The sequence below is a fragment of the Macrosteles quadrilineatus genome, unplaced genomic scaffold, assembly GCF_028750875.1.
Source record: "Macrosteles quadrilineatus isolate MER2022 unplaced genomic scaffold, UCM_ALF_1.0 Scaffold_2__2_contigs__length_208266976, whole genome shotgun sequence".
Lineage (NCBI taxonomy): Eukaryota > Metazoa > Arthropoda > Insecta > Hemiptera > Cicadellidae > Macrosteles > Macrosteles quadrilineatus.
The window spans coordinates 206646791-206668975 of NW_026542595.1; the positions used below are offsets into that span (position 1 = coordinate 206646791).

General features: G+C 35.1%; 1 protein-coding gene across 2 annotated transcripts in view; it reads right to left on the reverse strand.

Moving 5' to 3' along the window:
* Positions 1-22185, reverse strand: part of LOC128985678 (uncharacterized) — a 56067-nt gene that overhangs the window by 13002 nt on the left and 20880 nt on the right. The window contains exons 12-19 of one of the 2 annotated variants that reach the window (XM_054405449.1): positions 20434-20528; positions 19368-19472; positions 17701-17754; positions 17197-17374; positions 15394-15513; positions 13926-14060; positions 8018-8113; positions 3838-3978 (exon numbers count right to left, since the gene is read on the reverse strand). In XM_054405449.1, coding sequence (XP_054261424.1) covers positions 3838-3978; positions 8018-8113; positions 13926-14060; positions 15394-15513; positions 17197-17374; positions 17701-17754; positions 19368-19472; positions 20434-20528 — 924 coding nt within the window. The remainder of the gene's footprint in view (positions 1-3837; positions 3979-8017; positions 8114-13925; positions 14061-15393; positions 15514-17196; positions 17375-17700; positions 17755-19367; positions 19473-20433; positions 20529-22185) is intronic. The other variant, XM_054405450.1, reaches the window with a different exon arrangement.

Here is a 22185-nt window from a genome sequence, read left to right on the forward strand (position 1 = left end):
GCCTATTCGTTGATATGAATGGACTTATCAGATGTAAGGGTAGGATCTCAAATGCAGACCTTGAAGAATATTGCAAGTTCCCTATACTTCTACCAAAGAACGATTTATTTACTCAACTGCTCATAGAAGAGTGTCACTGTAAGATTTTTCACATGGGAGTGCAACAAACTCTCTCGGAACTTCGGAAATCCTTTTGGATAATCCATGGCAGAGCTGAAGTCAACAGAGTTTTGCGAAAATGTTTGAAATGTTTAAAATACGAAGGTGGACCATACAAGCTGCCCCAAATACCCTCGCTTCCAACAGAACGGGTGACTGAAAGTATACCTTTCCAATTTACAGGACTTGACTACTTTGGCCCTCTCTACATTAAATCCTTTCAAGCTTCTAGAGTTGAAGTTTCAAAAGTTTACGGTTGCATATTCACCTGTTTAGTCACGAGAGCTGTTCATTTAGAGATCACCAATAACTTGTCGTCAGAAGAATTCTTACTATCTCTCAGGAGGTTTGAGGGAAGAAGAGGTACTCCGAAGAAGATTTACTTGGACAACGCTACTCAGTTTAAGAAGGCTTCCTCGTTCTTGAATGATATGTTTGTTGAGCATCTCGATACACCAGAATTACTGTCTTATGTAAGTGAAAACCACATCAAATTTACTTACATCCCAGAGTTTGCACCTTGGATGGGAGGAATGTACGAGAGGATGATATCTTTGATAAAGAGATGTTTAAGAAAGAGTATTGGTTCAGTTACTCTGACTAAATCACAACTCGACACTGTGATGATTGAAATAGAAGCTGTTGTCAACTCAAGACCACTAGTTTATGTATCTTCCTCAGATCAAAGTTTGACTGACTTTATTATAACTCCTGGCCACTTCCTTAACTTCCATGGAAAAAATGGTTTTGTAAATAGTTTGAATGAATGTCAAGAAAACGACATGGAGTTTATTTCTAAAGTGACTGAATCGGACTTATTAAAGATGTGGAAAAAGGGAACCAACAACTTAAATAGCTTTTGGAAGATTTGGAAGAAAGACTATCTGTTGAGTTTAAGGGAGAGAACTCAACATAATATCAAACAAGGAAGAATTCTGTCAACCCAACATCCACAAGTTGGTGATGTAGTTCATGTTCACGACACATTACCCAGAGGGACATGGCGACTTGGGAAAATAGAAGTCCTTAACGTCAGTGCTGATGGAAACGTAAGAAGTGCCAAATTAAAGTTAGGATCTGGGAAATACATCACCAGACCTATTAACTTGTTGTATCCCATTGAAGTCTCTGACGTGAATTCCGGAAAGAAAAAAGGGGCCCAGAACAACTAACTAATGATGTGGGAGTGTGCTGAGACAGCTGGTTTTTATTTTTTGTTTCCATGGAAATAATTGATTGTAAATAAACTAATACAAAAGAAAGAAAGTTGATACAATTTTAACTCTTTATTTATTCTACATTTATTAACTTAAAACTTAATTTAAAGCAGGAAAACCAAACATAACTTAAACTAATCCACGGATTCACTATAACACCACTGCCTATCGCCTATCACCGGTCACCGTATCACCCAGTGTCAGCTCAGCTGTCGGCGCTGTCGCTGTCAGTGAAATGGATGACGCAAGCGATGTCTAGGTTGCCGATTATTAGTAGGCCTAGGATGTCAATATTTAAAGGGGTTAAGGGATTAAATAAAACTCAAGCATCTTCCTTTCTTACTATGTATTTGTCAAATATCAATGAAAATAACGAAATCGGCTTAACGTCTACTACTCGACTCGAGTCACGAGTATCTTTAACTACTCGACTCGACTGTCGAGTATCTTTAACTACTCGACTCGACTGTCGAGTATTGCCAACTACTCGAGTAATTACTCGACAGTCGAGTACTCGCCCACCCCTACTCTCGATACCCCCGATACTAGGAGATTGGTATCGGTATCGAAAATCTATCGTCAAAAGTTGATTCTGACACCGATACCAAACAGGTCCGTGAAGATTGCATGATACTTTATTGAAGGACTTAAAGACAGGGGTTTGTGTAGTGTTACCAATTCATTAAGAAAATTTGGTAAAACTAATCTATAAATGATTGTATCCGTATCGATATTAGGAATTGATAAATTTTGTGATCAACACATCACTAGTCGTAATAATTATAAACAAAAAGTTACAACCAACATTGCTGTGAAAATTACGATTCAAAAGTTATTGCAGCTTTTGTGATTTTCCCCATAAAATATCATATTATTTAATTGCACCAATATCCAAATACAAATCAACAGCTTCATACTTGGGCTTATTTTTCATCATTCAACTGGGGTATTCAAACCCAAATATGAGTAAAAGATGTGTCAAGAATATAAAAAATAGTAGTTAACACAACGAACACGTAAAGATAGTGTTAACGACAAGAGTAGAATTTTAAAGCACGAGCCTAGACTATTTACACGAGTTACGTACACTACTTTACCTATGACCCGTTTTTAATCAATAACAATCACTACTCATAACTTTTAAGAGAGGTTATGTTTCCGTTTATAACCTCTCATTGCCACTGACAGAGATGCAACGACTCATTGTACCGACCACTAATTGCACCACTCATTAACAATTAAATTGGTGTTAACAGGTGATTAGTTGCAGTTCAAAGCATTACAATTTTACTTCTTTTCTCTCAATCCTTGAACCACATTGGTCCGTTATTCATGTTGTCAAGTAAAACAATGCTGTTAAGTGAATCTTTCTAATTCAAAGATCTGAACTGAAACGGCTAGTTAAAATACCCCCGCCGCAGCAAACCTGCCGTCTAAGCGAATTTCCATTTGGCCGAATTGATTTTCAATTGATCTATTTAAATAACATTAGGTTTAACGAGTACCTAGGTTTGCTGCTACAAGGAAACTAATAAAGTAGTGTGTTTTTAGTAAAATATTGATAGCTTACTATAAAATAAATAAATTTGCCAAGTTTGATCAAAATCCTACTAATATTATAAATGAGAAAGTTTGGATGGATGGATGTATGGATGTAAAATTTACCATTTTTTTAGTTTTCTCCGTAACCAATAACCGTACAAAAACACTTTGATATACTGAATTTTTTGTTTTTTTAAGCTCTTTAAGAAGGTTTAGAGAAAAATTGGGAAATTTTGTGTTTTGAGGTTAAGAAGTGAGAAAAACCAATTTTTACCCCATAAAACCCCCCCATAAAACCCTGTTCCCATAGTCCGATCATGCTGGATCGCGAACTCATTCAAGTTTATCCCGCCTTACACCTTCAAACCAAATTTCATCAAAATCGGATAAAAATTACTCAAGTTATCGTGTTCACGGACACATATATATATATATATATATAAATCTATATATATATATATACATATATAAAAATTTGAACGAATGGTGTTTTTGGCCTCTGGGGACATTAAAATGAAAAAGTAAATCGGTCCCGGGCCTAAGTCTTACCATGAGACCTACGGTAATAGCTACTTCCCTATAGGGAAATTCGCTAAAAACGGTCGTAGGAAAAATGACTTAGATAACTTTCTTACTGACTCAGATCAGCTGTTTTTTTGCATTTACTAAAAGTACAATGATCAAGGAAAATTCCTGCTTTGGGTCCAACCCAGAAATATTACACATAACCCTATCCACCAACTTTCATCCAAGCCATTCACAATTGTTAAATTACGCATTTACCACCAAAGACAGTGATTTTTTTGGGAGTCGTATACTTGAACTCAACAAGACGAGATTTGAACTTTCAAACTGAAGTCTCGTCTCTCAGCCAAGAAGACATCAGTAACTTACAATACTTGTATCACAGGTCACGTACCACTTATCGTTTGAATGTCACTGATGTTAATCAAAGTCGAGTCATCTTCTGATGGCTGTTTGGTCACCAAGTCGTTGTTTAACAGCAAACATCCGTCAGGCAAAACAACCGGGAAGTTCATCACAACTGGGCACTGATCATCTGAAAACATTCATACAATGCTAAAATGATGCCAATTTAAATTACAACTAGCAAGTCAATTATAGCTTGAGAGCCTAGCTATAACACAACTGTAACTCCAACACAACTGTAACTAGAATGATTTTGTTACTAGAATAACTAGAAATAGAATTTCTCTAGGCCAAGATGGCAATTTGCACAGTAAAGGGGTATAAGCTAGCTTAGCTCAAAAAAGTTCTGGTATGCCATACAATATATAGAAGACACAAAAATGCACAACATTTTTTCCCCTGAGGGAACTTGTCAAGTGTAGACAAAGAGGGGACTTGTAATAGTCAAATTTGAAAATAATAATCTCAAATTATTATTTTGAACTGAGTCAAATTCTTTTTTAGGCTTTGAGTTAACACCTTACTAATCTCTGTCCTGAGAATAGTTACAAAATAAGACAAATATGAACACGCCTAACAAGAAAATATTATTAACAAATATAAAAAGAGATAAGATTAGTAAAAGCTGGAAGTAGCTTATAGTGGAAGAATATTAGGAAAATCGACCTAACAAATTCGGACTAAGTGGAAACTTAGTTTATTTTCCTCCATAAGAATAACATGGGATTTTTTTATTTAATAATAACTTTTATTATTTATCTCAATAACCATTAGAGATAGAGCAAACATTGTAATATAAAAAAGATGTATTTTTAGATGTTCTTTAACTTTTGTATTTACAAAAATTGTCTAATATCAATAGTTTGTGAAATATTGTCAAAAAAGTGAAAATTGGCCGCCATTTTCCAAGATGGCGGCTGAAGCACAGCAGGGATTTATGGGGACTTTTGAAATTTTATTTATTTGGGCTTACTAAACAACTGTGCAAAGTTTCCACTTAGTCCGAATTTGTTAGGTCGAATGGCTATTATTCCTAAAATTCTTGGACTATTAGGAAGCTTAATTTAAAGTGAGACAAAATCTGACCTGAAACAAAAGAGGTGGATACAAAGTCTTGCTAACCACTCATCAGCATTAAGATATACCCAAAAGATTACCTGATAGAAGTGATGTAAAATACCCGGGTATTTAAAACTCGGGGTAAATACCCTGGGTATTTACCCGGGTAAATACCCAAAATCTATAAATACCCGGGTATTTTGGGTATTTATGAAATCGATTGAAATTAATTTATATCTAACCCTAAATATGTTATTGTTATTATTACATGATAAATTAGGATAGTTTAAAACACCTTTTACAGTAACTTGAAGCTTTGCTAGTACCTTTTAAGCACTTTTTTTAAATAATACATAACGTTTCTAAATAAGCATGGGGTTTCGTGTCTTAAATCGAGTAACATCAGTTAAATTTAACTTACTAAAAAAATATATTAAAAAAGGCTTTGGCTATTTCAATTTTTATAATTTTAAAAATGTATATAACCAATTAAATAACATAATCAAAATTTAATTTACAACATTTTTATTTATAAATATCCAGGAATTGTTGAAAGGTTTATTGTGCTATAAATTCAAATGTTTTGTATCACAAGTTAATGAAATTAGTTTTTTTTTTTTTTTTGATAGGTACCATTGATACCAACAAAAGATCTAGAACAAAAAAATTATTAAATCCTGCCATCCTACAGATTTAATTTTAACTAGCTGTGTACCCGTTCTACGCACGGGGATCTTATAATATTCAGTTGAAACCTTCTTATATAACGAACAGCAGTTGGTTTGCATATTTTAAGATATGCTGGCCAAACTATTATACATAGCTTCATTTTATGTTGTTTTTTGTTGTTCCGGATCGGTATGACAATCAATAAAAGGTTAAATTACCTCTGTGTCTGCCGGTCGATCCTATAACGGTAGGCTTACTTTTATTTTTACTATCTGATCTCGTTTGCATGGCTCAATCACGTCCTGGTTGAAGTTCGTTCGCTACGCTCACTCACCTGTATGTTGGAGCTCGTTCGCTGCGCTCACTTTCCTTCAGGTTAGCTCGTTCGCTACGCTCACTTGCCTTCAGGTTAGCTCGTTCGCTACGCTCACTCGCCTCCAGGTTGCAAATTAGCTGTTGTCATAAATGTAAAAGAAATAATAGTGCTAGTGCTGCACCCTGTTGGTAATCCTTGTAACTTTAATGCTATTGAACATCACAGAACAGAACCAACTTGTTTAATTGAAACAGCTGTTAAGATTCAATAATTTCATTTCTCATAAGGTTAACATGGGCTTCCAGAAATTCCACGTCAAAAATCGACAAAAACTTGATTTTCAAGGGTTTACTGTTAAATATCTAACTGTCTCATATTCGATGAAATACGTCTAAAACCATCTCATATATGTATAGTATTTGGAAAATAAGTTTCAGGCGGGACAGTGCTATAGTTATTGAGGAGTAGTTGTAATAAAGTGCGTATTTTAGCGTTACCAAGAGAATGACAGATAGACAGACAGACAGACAGACAGACAGACAGACAGAAATTGAGATAAGGTTTGATTCGGTTTCTCTGACCTATGAAATGTAAAAATAACCAAAAAGTTCATTATTCTAAGCAATGTACAGACAAAACTCTAATTTTATTTATATAGATTATTTTCTTAAGTTGTTTACACATAGGCCATCTACTAGGTAAAATTTTACTGTCTTTCTAAATAACATAATAATTATTACTTACTTTACAATAGTTATTTGTGTAACTAGTGGGCAAAGTGGCACTTTGCTGCACACGAGAGCAATGTTTACAATGTTAGCAATGTTAGGAATGATCTCTAGTGCAGCAAAGGCCTTTTGCACTCGTGTTACACTTACACATTATATTTTTCCTACAGTCACTATAAAGCATATAAATAATTAGTCTTTCAAACACTATACAACACGTTTTTAGGTTCAGCTGGCAACACAAAAAGGTGCCCTAGAGAAAGTAGTACCCGGTCCGTATCACTCCGCTATTTTTCCTCGGCAAGAAATGTGCTCCGCGACTTGAGAATATAGTTCCGTATGTTTTTGTAATTTGAAGTGGTTTCCGCGCCTAAAAAAAATTGCTTTAAAGGTATTTTCTTGTTTATTAAGATCGTAGGAATGTTTTAAAAACGTTTAAAAGAAAAGTCCAGAAAGTTCAGAAATACCAAAACTATAAACACGAAATGACAGGTTAAATCATAGTCAATCAGCTGCTCATAGTATTATTATCTATAAGTGTTGCCAACCTATTTCCAAGCGTACACGGATTACGTGCATAATAGAACCACGCTGTTTTGTGTTGTTTCGTTGGAATCCTGATGTGCGCCAAAGTATAAACCATACGACAAAGTATAAATATGCAGCAATTAGCAGCTTTCTGTACTATAAACAGTACAAGGAAGCCAACTTTGTTGGGGGACTGTAGGAAAATTATTTTTCTTCGCTTTCAATCAAATAAATTCATCTATCTATCATAGAAATTAAAAAATCATAAGTAGTCAGGACCAGTGCAACCGATTATTTATGCCGATTATACTTTATGCTCAGACCTGGGTATTTATGGCGATTACAGCCAGAAGTAAAATGCTAGTATTGACCGTATGAAATTTTGTTTAACACATTTTATCATCATTTTACCATCCTTGCAGGGTAATAATTTCAAAAAAACATCTCAATCTTCTCTAACTTTAATAAAAATTATAAATACCCAGTTTTTGGGTATTTACCCGGGCCTGGGGTAAATACCCAATTTATATTTACCTACCCACTGGGTATTTACCCGGCCCACATCACTACCTGATAGGGATTTTAATATTAAAATAAACCACTTTCTTTGTAATCAGCCATTTTACTCAATATAAGATTATCTGTCAAGAACGTTGACTACACGATACTTTATTTAATGTTATAAACTAATTTCACGTGCCACTATATTTGTATGAGACCTTCACTATTAAATAAAATCTCATTTTCATAAAATACATATTTTGATAAAAACTAATTAAATTTAAAATTGTTTCTGACAACCAGGTGATTCCTTTTGACTATGGTATAGATTATCATAACTGTTACCATCATTAATGGTAAATACAGACCTAGCGTTGTGAGGCCAGAGGGAGAGGGAATATCTTGAACAAAAGCAACAGGCATCGAGAGAACTTCTCCATCCAAGCTGACTAACTGTTGTATGTCTGTAACAGAAATGTAACAAGTGAGGAAAACTGTACAGGAATACATTCACAGCTACGATTACGACAATAAGGTATGGATTGTAGAAGATGCCTTTATAAAGCTATATTACACAGAAGCCAAAGGTCCCAAACATGACGGATTAGAAGAATTTTCTTGATAACCAAGCCACTGTTTAGCCGTCATACTCAACTAATCAAACTAAAAAAAAAAAAACCAAGATGGCGGACAACCAACACATTCTGTGAAAGTGTTCCACCAGTTTAGTGCAGTTTAAGTGGGTTAAACCAACAAAAGATCCATTAAATGTGCTACAAAACCTCTAAAACTTATGTAAGTTAAACTCACACATATGTAACTCAATGAAACTAAGAAAAATCAATACTAAAGCAACTCACCTTGTGATGACCTACCAATTTCTAATGGAATTATAAAGGAATCATTTATAAGAATACCAAGCATTTTCAAATCACTCTTTTAAAGGAAAAGAAATATTACACATTTAATTTTTAGCACTAAAATTCAAGATAAACCATCTCATTTGTAAATTCAATAAACTGCCAGTCAGGGAATACTAGGCTTCAACATAATTCCAACTCATCACTATACGTCACAGCCAAACTAGGTGACACAGACTGAGGCAATAACACTGCTGACGACACAATCTGACGACACAGCTGGTAGACGTCAACACTGCTGACTCTGTAACTAACGTCATAGCTAGCAGACAAACAGACATAGCACACTGCTGATCAACAACAGTTGTGTGTTCAGACAACTAGCCTCTCCAACTGAGGTAGAATTATGTATAAAGCAGGTGATTTAGTTTTTGCAAAGATAAAAGGCTACTGTTTCTGGCCTGCAGAAATAAAGGAGACTGTTCCAAAGAAAAATGATAGACAACCACAGTATACTGTTTCTTTTTTTGGAGATAATAAAACAGCTAAAATAAAGGAAAATGATGTATGTCTTTACTCAGAAAACAAAGCAATATATGGTAAACCTAAACAAGACAATTTCAAAAATAAATATTTTAATGCAGCTTTAAAAGAAGCAGAAATCGCTTTTGCAAGGAAATCAAGCAAAACTGATGATAAGCATTGCTCTGAAAGTCAAACCTCAGACGACACCTTGCTTAGCTGCATCACTCAAAGTCATACCTCAATTAACAAGCCCGAACCTATGTTAAACAATTTAAATCTTACCATGGACGATTTTCAAAACATTGTACAAAATTTTGATACAGAAGAGAATGATTTGGAAAGTTCTCTTAACCTAGCAGCGGAGGTTGGAAATGCTCTCCTTGAAGTTGAACAATAAACTTAGAGAGGATGTACACAAGCTGAGTCTCGAAAATGCCAAACTGTCTTTTCAAGTAACAAAAATAAAAAATGGAAATGAAGCAGCAGCTTGGGAAGAAAAAATAGACACACTATTAGACCAAAATGAAAGATTGTTAATGAAAAACAACTCGTTAGTGGAAACCATCAATAATCTTGAAAAACAGCTCGACAATGAGAAGATGCTTCGCAGAGACTTAGAACACACCTTTGAAGAATTGGACAAGGAAAAAGAAGACACATTAAAAAAATATGAACAAGAAACTCAACAACTTAAACAGAACATAAAAGATCTGACACAAAAACACAATGAAGTTAAGCTGGATGAAAAAGAGGAAAATCTGGTTAGTACAAAGCCTGCTGTAGCCCAGACCCATCAATGTATAGCTGGTCACAGTCCTTTACTCTTAGCTGAACTTGCTCAAATTAAAATGAAACAAAATCAAATTGAACACGTCATTAACACCCTGAAAATGCAGATGAACAAAGAGATTTCTAATACCATTTCTCCGACAACTCATACAAATCCTTCCATTCCAACACCAAGTTCATTAAAAAATAAAAGGGCTCAAAGAAATCATAACAGAACTAACATATTCAGCGTATCCCTGCAAAATGCTAAATACCTAGAACAAACAAATCACAAACTTGCTACTGACTGCCGAGAAATAACCAGCAAAACCTTCAAAAACACAACGTGGAGAGCCAGACAAACTCCAACGAAAAAACTGCAAACTGAAACAACAACCGGGAGAGTCAGACAAACTCCTACTAAAAAACTGCCAACCGAGACTACAACAGGGAGTCAGACAAACTCCTACTAAAAAACTGCCAACCGAGACTACAACAGGGAGAGTCAGACAAACTCCTACTAAAAAACTGCCAACAGAAACTGCAACAGGGAGAGTCAGACAAACTCCTACGAAAAAACTGTCATCTGAGACCTCAACGGAACAAGTATCAACAGGGGAAACCAGCCAAACCCCGCCACAAAAACTGTCACAAGTGTCACAAACAGTAAAAGCTCAAAAAAGCCTGAAAGAGACTAAAAATAAAAATAAACTTCCACCCCTAAATGCTAAGCCAAAGAGCAAAGACGAGGATTACAATGATTTCTTTGTAAAAAATATAGGATTTTATTCAGAACATATGAAGAAGCATTATGGATATTTAGTAAAAAGGGAGGCTGCATCGCTACAGGATAATAACTTTGTTTTTTCCTCACCTTCTCAGATTATTCCAACGCAGCCTGATTTTACTTGAAGAAAACTGCAAAAATCAGCAGAGACAAGAGAAACGCAACCTGACTGTTTTTTAGACAATCGAGTCAGGATGTAAACTCCAAACTCATCCTGCTGCACCAAAATACACAGGAAGTCTCAAATAAAATAAATAGACTACAGCACCTTTTAGAAGAAACCAAACCTGACATAGTAATTCTGACAGAACATGGACTGAAACCTGAGACAATAAGTAGCACCGTCATAGCTACTGGATTCTGCCTCAAGGCTCACTATAGTAGAATAGAACACAGAAAAGGAGGTGTTTGCATTCTTGTAAAAGAAAGCCTTGAGAGCAGCACAGTAGCCATAGATGTTTCCAAGTACTGTAAAGAACTGTTATTTGAAGCAGCTCTTATAAAAATAAAATTCAAGAACTCAAATCTGTTTGTACTGGGAACCTACAGACCCCCAAACGGAGACCTTGAGGAATCATTAAACACCTTTACAGAACTAATTGAGGAAACAAAAATTGAAAATTCCCCTCTTATCATCATGGGAGATATTAACGTTGAATTGTGTAACCCAAACAGGAAACACATTATCTTAAATGAAACTCTTGCTATGCACAACATCCAGAGACTACAGCTTCCACCTACGAGAATAACAAATCTAACACAAACCTCCATTGACTGGATATGTACAAATATGGACACAAACCAACTCACTCCAGAAATCATCAATGCAGGACTTTCTGATCATACTGCTCAACTCTGTACTGTAAACTTCAAATCACACATCAACTCAAGTTATCCTGCCCAAATTGGACGCTGCCTAAAAAATAAAAACCTGCAAGACCTCAAGTATCTTCTCAGTCAAGAAAACTGGCTTAGTGTTACCTCAATAAACAATGCCGAAGAGGCTTTTAAAACTTTTAGTAACATAGTGAGAGTAGCTATGGATGCAGCCTGCCCCCAAAAGAAGATAAAAATACAAAGAAAACATAAACTAAAATTCTCCATGGACCCAGAAGCAGTGAGACTTAAAGCCGAATTTCTTAAAGCTCTAAGAAAGTTTGAGGTGACGGGAAATCCAGATGACAGAAGGGTTTCTATTGAAAATAAAAAGAACTATGACCTGTACTTGAAAACGATGCGGAAAAAGGTTAACTCTGACCAGTTGATGAAAGCTGAAAATAAATCTAAAGCTATCTGGGAAACAATAAACACAGTGTGGTCCAAAAAGGAAACATCCCTAAATGAAATAACCCTTCAAGTAGATGGCCAACTCATAAGTAATGTGACCCATGTTGCAGAGCATTTGAATACATTTTTTACACAAGTAGGAGAAAAAACAGTAGAGAAACAAAAACACCTAAAGACCACAGCTCAAACTCCTGACGTAACTCAAACAGGTCCACTGTTTTCCTCCTTTCAAAGCACAGACGAGAAGGAAGTTAAAATGATTATAAACAAACTTAAAGCAAAAAACTCGTCTGGAATTGATAAAATCTCGTCAAAAATACTTAAGCATTGCTGCAATGAACTAGCACTACCATTGGCTGATTTGATAAATAAGTCCCTAAAACAAGGCATCTTTCCTTCACTACTTAAAATAACTAAAGTATACCCGAAATTTAAAAAAGGTAGCACATTAGAAGCAAGCAACTACAGACCAATTTCCCTCGTTTCCACCTTCTCCAAAATATACGAAAAAGTTGTTTTAAAAAGACTTTTAGACCACTGCACAAGTCACAACCTACTAAACAACCTTCAACATGGATTTACAAAAGGGAAATCCACAACAACAGCAATAATTCAGATGGTTGAGTCCCTGATTGACAGCCTAGATGAAGGAAATCTAACAACAGGAATCTTTCTTGATTTCAGTAAGGCATTTGACATGCCTTGACCACCAGCTAATCATTAAAAAGCTGGATTCCCTGGGGGTATCAGGGATAGTAAGAGAATGGTTTCAAAGCTACCTTACAGACAGGAGTCAGTTTGTAGAACTAAGGCACAGAGATAACAGCCTAATAAGAAAAACAAGATCAAATTTTCAACCAATAAATCGAGGAGTTCCCCAAGGTTCAGTTATGGGTCCGGTACTGTTTATTCTTTTTACCAACGATTTGCCGCAACAAATAGGAGACGCCTGCCTTACTCTCATGTATGCTGATGACACAACCTTAGTGTTTAATGAACCACTAGCTGAAAATCTAGAAGTAAAATCCTATGTGTCACTCAGTATGGCCTACCAATACTGCTATAACAATGATCTCGCAGTAAACACGTCTAAAACAACTCAAATAGCTTTTGGCCGTAAATCTCAAGAAGTGCCACGACTCCCAGATGTAGAAGTGGAAGATGAAGCTAAGTTTTTGGGCATCACACTCGACAAGAATTTAACCTGGACCCCTCATGTGGACAATATATGTAAAAAATTAAGTTCAACCATCTATGCTCTTAAACATATAAAAAATGCAACAGATGACATGACAACAAAAGTAGCATACTTTGCACTTTTCGAGTCGCATATGAGATATGGACTTGTAGCATGGGGTGGAACCTCTGCCACTAACATGCAAAGAGTTCTCAGAAAACAAAAAAAGGCAGTCAGAATAACTGCAGGACTCCACAGACTCGACAGCTGCAGGGAAGCATTCAGGTCACTCAAAGTACTTACCCTTGTAGCACTCTACATCCAGGAAGTTGTGTTATTTGCAGTAAGAAATAACCCTACAAGGCGTGGCGAAATGCACCAACACAACCTGAGAAACACCATGCAGTACAACCTTCCACAACATCGCACGACACAGTTTGAAAAGAAACCTTCATACGCAGGAATGAAAATCTACAACAGGCTACCTCCAGATCTAAGAAGCAAGTCAGAAGATGACCTCAAACCAGCTTTGCATCAATGGCTCATTAATCGACCTTTCTATTCCTTAGAAGAATACCGTCAACAGGTCTTTGACTAAACAACACCTCAACCAAACATTTAGAAAAAATTGTAAATTGACGCTACTACTATTCTTAATGAATGTGTAAATAAAGATTATTTGTCTATTGTCTATTGTCTAATCATCAGCAGCTTTTTTATTTCATTTTATCGCTACAAAAAAATTGTATTGGTAGAGAAAAAGGTGTTCACTGAACTTATAAAACATATTTTACACAGATTTTATTGAACAGGTGCATGTTCCCGTATTTTACACTCGAGAACACAAAATTACACCACTATCTCTCACTCACCGTCAGTTCCTTGTAGAACATTTATGTCGAACGAGACATTCTGAGTGTTACCATCTGCCATGGTTGTGACCAGGTTTGTAGTAGTCAGCTGAGAAATATCTGGCATTTGCACATCCTCCATGGCTTCATCGGGATCTAAAGTACAAAGAAAAATAAACATACAGTAGACTCCCTCTTAACCGGAACGGTTTAACCGGACTACACTCGGCGGAAATTACATCTCTTTAACCGGAAAATTTTTATCAGCACATCGGTTTAACCGGACTAGATCGGTAGGAAGTGGGCTGTACTGAAACGACTGTTCTCGTAGGCAATATTTGAGACCAGTGATTACGTGTCTAAACACTATACTGATTCTTGTATTGTTAGTTTATAAAAAAAAATCCAGCAAATTTAGTTATAGTATGTAAGAAGCATAATTGATTTATTTTAATTGTTTGTAGTGGTAACATTGTTTCTTTTTTCATTTCCCTCACAAAGTTTGATTTCATTCATAATTCTGTATCTCATGGCAGGCAAATCTCGTAGACATTGTAAGTACAAAATATTATTATCCATTATAATCTAGGAAAGTTAAATCTGAAATTAAAATTAGTATTAAAAATACTATTGAACATGGATATGGGAAAATAATATTCACTGTTGGTTAACCTCAAATTCTAAAATATGTTAAATTAGGTTATAAGTATGTTAACTTGCAAAAAGCACATTGTACGAAAGAAAATGGTAATTTAAATTTATATTTAGAATAGTTATATTAGTAATATTTATGCATTTGTATATTTTTTTTACAGACGAGTTCCTGTATTAAAATAGAGCTCTACGGAAGGTCATCATAAAGTAAGACTGTTTCAATTAAATAATTATTTAGGACTGAGATACAGAGGTATAATTTAACTAAATGAAAAGTATATATTTGTTATAATTTCATTTATTTTATTAATAAAATGTCAGTGGTGTACACGGAAATGAAATGGCTTCCTTTTAACTTAGGCTAAATCCTATTGAAGTTATATAGTTCTGTATTATAAATTATTACATTTATACTTGTTTATTGGACCTTACGAGTACAACACAATGCTCTCCTTAATTTAGGTCAAATATTTGCGTTACATAACAAGTTTTCGGGGACGTCGGTTTAACCGGAAAACTCGTTATCCAGACTATTTAGTGATTTTTACAGCTTAAAAAAATAATTACTGGACTTGAGATAAGTGTTACTTCTTGTTGCTTGTCTTAAAACTTACAACAATATTTAACATTGTGAATCACCACTGACCAGAATACCACAAAAAGTATTTAAAATGATAACCTAAATATTAAACAAGAACTCGTTATAAATGAATAACAGTAACACACAAGTATTGTTAGTTTAAAACGATGAAAGTTCCTAAGTGATTTCTATATTGACAAAAGTACAAAAACCTGTTCAGTTTTCTCCGATACTAAGTAAACCACAGCTACTGACCATCGACGTTGTCTTCCTCCATCAAATCGTCTGCAGCAGTTTGCAGTATGTTACTGGCGGAAGCATTGTGAACTGTAGGCACAGAACCACCTTCTTCCCTTCCCTCAGCGTGTTTGTTTACTAAAAAAATGAGAAATATTGTTGCAAATTTATTAACAAATTAAGGATGAAAGTGGAGAGCTATGTATACATATTTGGCTTCTCCAATGCCACAAAAAAATAAAGTAGTAAAATTAAAGAACTTGCATTGATTTATCTTTAAATAAAATTGTGATTTGTCGCTGGTTTTAACAGTTTTATGACACAGGAAATTTTTTGAAAGGACATTCACCTGGCCGGCCAAAAACAAGTGATGGCAAAGTCGAAGAAATCCAATAATTCTGCATCAGAGGCCTGAAAAAATTTATATCCCGAGTTCTGACAAAGTCTTACCTAAATCAACACTCCTTCATGTTATTTGTAAAAGATTACTTCGTGCCAAACAAAATTCAGTTAAGACATCACATTAAATCCGCCGATTGTCCTAAGCGTACAGACTTTGCCAGTTATGAGATTCGTAACAATTGGAATTTTATTAAAAGAGTGCTGTTCTCAGACAAAGCCATATTCCACGCAGGTGGTTTTGTTAATCTTCACAATTGTCGAATATGGAGTTCAGCAAAAACTAACATTGTACAGGAACATGTGCCCAATTCGCCAAAAGTGAACGTATGGTGAGGGTTAATGTATTACCAAGTGATGGGCATTTCTTTTTCACTAAAAAAATAAACAAAACATTCAGTGACATAATTTATCTAGATATGCTAGAACAATTTTTGTTTCCTCAAATGAGGATGTTGAAGAGTAGCGCCTATTGCATGTTCTCCCAGGAGTATTGATTTGATCTCTTTGTACTTTTTTGTAGGGTTGTGTAAAGAACATTTTTTACGCTGAGAAAATTTGTGATTTGTCACACCTACGTGTACAACTTTAGAAGTGATTGCCATATGTGACTCCAGAGATGCTACTCAACACTTGGAAAGAAATTGAGAACCGCTTTGATATCTGCAGAGCAGCTAATGGAGCTCATAAACAAACACAAATTAAGGTATGAAATGGATGTTTTTTGGCAAACTTTCAATACTATCAAAATTATAATGATAAAGTTATTAAGTTATTAATACTAATTATGATAATAGATCTGAGACACTACTACGCACGCGGGGGTACATTAGACCCCCCAATGAACACTGTACTGGTAACACAAGCACGCGAGAGGGGGTATGCCAGACCCAGGGGGGTGATAACAGGTCAATGACTTGGTCAAGACTTACAACCCTGCGGCCAGAAGATAGCATATGCTATTTTAGGAAGCTAGTGTTATGCGTGGGGGTATGTCATACCCACGTGCGCGGTTAAGGGTTAAATTGATTAATTTATCTTCAATCGGTTATTTGTTTAATTAATAGTCAAACTTGCCCTACTTAGAAACGAGTACTATTAAAATAAGTAGTCAATTCAACTTAAGCCCATAGCTACCTTGAAAGATGCAGGTTTGATAACCATGTAACAATGAAGTTGAATCCACAATTTGTTTAACCTTGGCTTGAAATTTCTCTTGACTAACTTAAGATAAATATCTTACTAGTAAAATATAAAAACATCTGATCTTATTGTAATGATTAGGCCTACCATATAATGAATTGAACAACTTAGGTCATCTTACCATATTCTACACTGTCCCTTCCAAAAGTCTAAAATACAGACTAAGGGCATTTATGTCTAAATGAAATGATTAAATAGAGATCTGTTTTTAACACTTACTTGAAACTTTTACCTGTTGCACATTAGTTAGGAATTGAGTATTGTCCCATTCCTTAGACTTGTCCTTGTGAAAAGCAGCGAGATGTCTCTTCAGAGAGCTCCTGTAACGGCATTGTACTTTGCAATAAGCACACTGGTATCTCAAATGCCTGCTTCTATGTTTGCAAAGTTGCAATTTCTAAAACAAACAAAAAACACAAGGAAAACAGTGTTCATAGCCATTTATTGTACTTTTTCATACATTCTAAATAAACATAACTTCTAAGTAGATGTGTGCAAGGGACCCAATTTTTGAGCCAAGCATAACCAACCAACTAAGAGTAATCGTAGACAAAGTCACAAAATTGAGCTGAGTTTTTATTCTCGTGGTTTCAGAAAGCCGTTGCAAAGATTGCACTATACCTATAATTTCATTGTGACAGCAAGAGATGTTTGAGCTAACCGAACTACAAGTGGACTGATGTTTATTTATATATCTTTATAAAGCAAGCTAAATCAACTTACCTGTGTAAAAACTTCTTGGCAATCTTCACACTGGAACACTGACTTTCCATGGATCTGTAGATAATGTGAATTAAGTGTTTTTTTTGACAATAAGTTGACCGAGCAGAGATCACAGCTAAAATTACCCATGTGAAGTTTTAAATGTTTTGTAAAATTGGATCTCTGGCGGAATTTCTGGAACAAATATACCATGTTAGCTATAGATCTACTTTTGCTACAACCACAAAAATGAGTGAAAGAAACCGTGATGCCTTGTGTAGTTTTGTTACTGACTAAGGTCAGCTGTTTTTTTGTTGTCAGGACTAGGGATGTGTTGATTCTCGAACACCGATTCTTGGACATTAGTATCAGTATTGAGAATCGATTGTCAAGAGTAGTGATACCCGACAGTGGATGAGAAAAATTTGAATATAAATTCAAGATTCTATAAACAAAATTTGACAATGGAATTTCAAATTTTCAGCAATAAGTTGCAGCATCTAAAAATAATTAAAACAAGGTCAGCGATGTATTAACAACTTAACACACACAAAACACCTACAGACCATGAAAAATCTGTGTTTTGGTATAACATTATTTCCAGCGTTACAAAATGCAGAGATATTGCACAGTATACAATTCAATGACAGGGGACCGGCAAGCGTCTTGCTAACTGGAAATAATCATGTTGATTCTGGTATTGTGTAGGTCATTGCTGATTAATGATTAACTTATACAGAGTCAGGCAACATGCCATTGACTTGCTAACTTGAAAATATTGACTGAAGTAGAAATCAATTTCGTCATCAAGTTCTTAATATTTTGGTCTATTGGAAAAATTATATTTTCATCACTCCTTAACGAAAGTAACTATTTTCGATAACAGCTGATATCAATGAAAGTAGTCGTTTCCCAAGCTCTAATTTAGGGCGAGGGAAAATCGATCAGCTGATTTTCCCTCGCTCTAAATTTACTTTCCCTCGCTCTCAATTAGTTCTCCATTTATTCACTACGCGCGCCAGTGTTTTGTTACGGTTTAATTTAATGATTTTAATCAGCTGTATGTATTTTTAAAAGTTGTGTTATTCTTTTATTTTGATGTTTAAACAAAATTTATTGAGAAATATACGTAGGTTTCTTTTTAGAAGATTTTATTTTATTTTGATGTTCAATCAAATCAATTGAGAAATCAAATTTTTTTAATATACTGAGGTCTGCTATTCTGTGTTAGTGTATTTTTGGGTCGTGATGAAAAGTATCGTTCATAACTCGTACCGAAAGTTATTATCCGGCACTTGCTCCATTATTCCCGTCCTCGGCTTCGCCTCGTACGTGAAAATAGCTCTCACATACTCGGTTTCGCCTTGCACGAGAAATTGGGGTTCCCTGTGTTCGGCTTCGCCTTACACAAAAACTTGGGCGCGCGACGGAAAATGCCACTTTCGGTCCTAGTAATGAAATATACTATTCCAGCATAGACTAGATTGAATAGGTACTGTAATTATATCTTCGATACCAATAATACATTTCTAATATTAAGCCCAGATAAAGAAATATTTGGTTTCAATCGGAATAATTTAATCTTGTTCTCTAAGTACAGTACCACAAGGCAAAACGGAAGCAGGTAGAATTTAAAGAAAAAAATAAGACTTAGTTGTATACATTGGTTGAAATAGAAGTGGCTTTACCTTATCACAAAATCTGCAAGTGTGCGAAGGTTCAGTGTGCATGCTTTTCTGGTGGTGGGAGAGGCCTTTTTCACTTTTGAGCTTCTTCAAACAGATTGGACACTCCTGATACAATCAGATCAATAGGGGTAAGAAAACAAACACAAAACCTTAGAGATTTTATGGAACTATACATTACATTCCCATGCATAATGTGTAGCCAGTTTTATAAAAAAGGTTATTACACATACTTTCTCCCATTAGCCTGTCAACAACATTTCACGAATAAGCGGAAGGAGTAACTAAATGATATTTTATGGGGACCGTAATTTTTAGGGCAATGGGAATAGTACCATTTTGTTTAAAATCGTAAGAACCTTAACACACTGAATTATAATTCGGTCATTTATCATAAATGAATGAATCAGTGTCTGTATACGACCTCAAGAAATGTCAGTTGCAAAACTCCAACCAGTGGATCCAGTCTCTTAACTACCCTAATTCCAATTCCGACTTACCGGATGTTGAAAGCTACTTGAGAATTTTTGCCATGGTCTCTCCTGCTGTATTCGGCAAAGTTCACCTCTTCTTGTCTCAGAGAAGAGGTGAACCATTTTCCTCAGTAATTGCCAATTGTTGTTCTGGTTCTGTATTTATTTGTTATTTGCTATGCATGTGCTATTTATTATTACTTCTTATTTATTATGTTTAAAGCGCTTAATGATTCTTGTGTGAGCATGTACTTTTTCCAATTGTAAATTATAGCTTTGCATTTTTGTAGGTATGGTATTTACTATTTATTGAACAATGGCTTTTGTCATTGTCATATGCTTAAATAATCAGATGATTATTGTTGATATTATTGTTATTGTTTACATTTTATCTTTTGTGTTTAATTAGTTCTGGAATAAAGTTTACTAATTAATTTACGTGTATTTTGTCATAATATAATTTGAAAATTACTTAAACTCATATGATGATGAAAACATATTTACGGTACTTTTAATCCTGATCATATTTATTGTTCTATTTGATTCTCATCTCTAAACTAGGCCTATACAGTCTATTTGCTATTTGTGTTCATTACCCATAAAACATTTTCGTGCTTTTGTGAATGAATCACTAGTCCATCCATTCTGGAAAATCTTTCTCCACAAGTTGAACAGCTGTAGGTTTTTTCATCTGAAAAATGCATTTAATACATTTAGATCAATTACAAGGGACGAACAATTTCACACTTAAAAGTTTTTAATTATTACTAAACTAATTACAGTAGTACCTAGATAGTTTGACACTTTATGGACTTAAGGGATGTCGAACTATCGAAATGTTGAACTATAGCGAGTAAATGGAGTTTAATATACAGGAAAGTAAAAACACAAGTCTTATATAGAAAGCACCCAAAAATGTATTAAATACTAAAAAGCTTAACAATTAATTTCACTGTTCAGTAGTTAAGTCTCAAGTCAACTATAAATGAAAATTAATGTTCAAGTCAGCTTAAATCACATTAGTAACCATTAAATATCACTTGATAAAATAGCTCAGCCCGTGTCGAACTATCGAAGGTTTACTAATTACTTTATAAAATAAACGGTATCAGCAATCTGACACATACTTTCTCCCATAAGCTTGTCAACAACCTTTATAATGGGTAAGCGGTGGGAGTAACTATGATAATTTTGTAGAAAAAAAAAACACAAAATTTACAATAACTTTTGAACCGTAATTTTTACGTAAATAGGATTTGTACAATTTTGTTCAAAATCTGAAGGTCTTTAACATAATAAATCTTTAGCAAAATCGTTTGGGCTATTTTCGAAGAAATCAGATTTTTCCGTTATTTAATGGGTTATTTATGAGAAAATCCCCATTAAAAATCCAAATTTTGAAAAATGGAAAAAAAACGCCTGGAGATACCATGGATTAGTACCTACATACCAAATTTAATCTAAATCGGACTACAGGTGTGGTCTGTAGCTCTGTACACATCCACTCATACAGACACACACAGACATCACTTCGAAAACCACTTTTTGGGTTCAGGGGGGCCCAAAATGGATATATCCACTCAAAACTCAAACTCGAAAATTTTTGACAAAAACAATACTTCCTCCATATAAACAAATAACTCTCATTTTTTATGTTAGCTTAAGGATTACATTGAATATATATGAATTGGTGGAAATATCTGCTTCGTTGTAATCGGAAATGTTGCTAATGCCGCAGCTAGTTTTGGCTTTCAAGAAGTCATCTTCACCTCACCAGAAGGTCGTCGATTCACATATCGTACATAGACACACAAACACGAACATTGAAACGATAAAAGGTACAAGTCTTGAATCTGCATCCATTTGGCCATGACACATAATTCCCCATACAGCCAGGGCCACCACCTTTGGTTGGGGAAAAAATTGGGACAGACCCTACTCCCCCGGATTAACATGGGCATAAACACAGGCCCAAGGGACCGAAATCGGGACTCTCCCGACAGAATCGAGACACGTGACAACCCTGACCGCTTTTATAAATGGGCCATGTGGGCTTGAACTCAGGGGTGCAAGAGGTTTAAGGTTTGTTTGGGGGAGCAAGGATTAAAAACATTGGGCATATGGACCCACGGCTGGCTTGAATGAAGTACAATTTAGAAACTCCAGTTTAAGATCACTTTATCCTGCAGCTGGGGTCATATACCAGCAATCTCACAACGGATGTTTGCTTCCAAACCGTCCAATGTTTGTGGTTTTTCAACATGGACAAGTTGCTTTATTAAGCCCAACAAAATATTATTATGATGATATTCTCTGTGTTTTCCAGGGAAATTTTACGGGTGGAAACT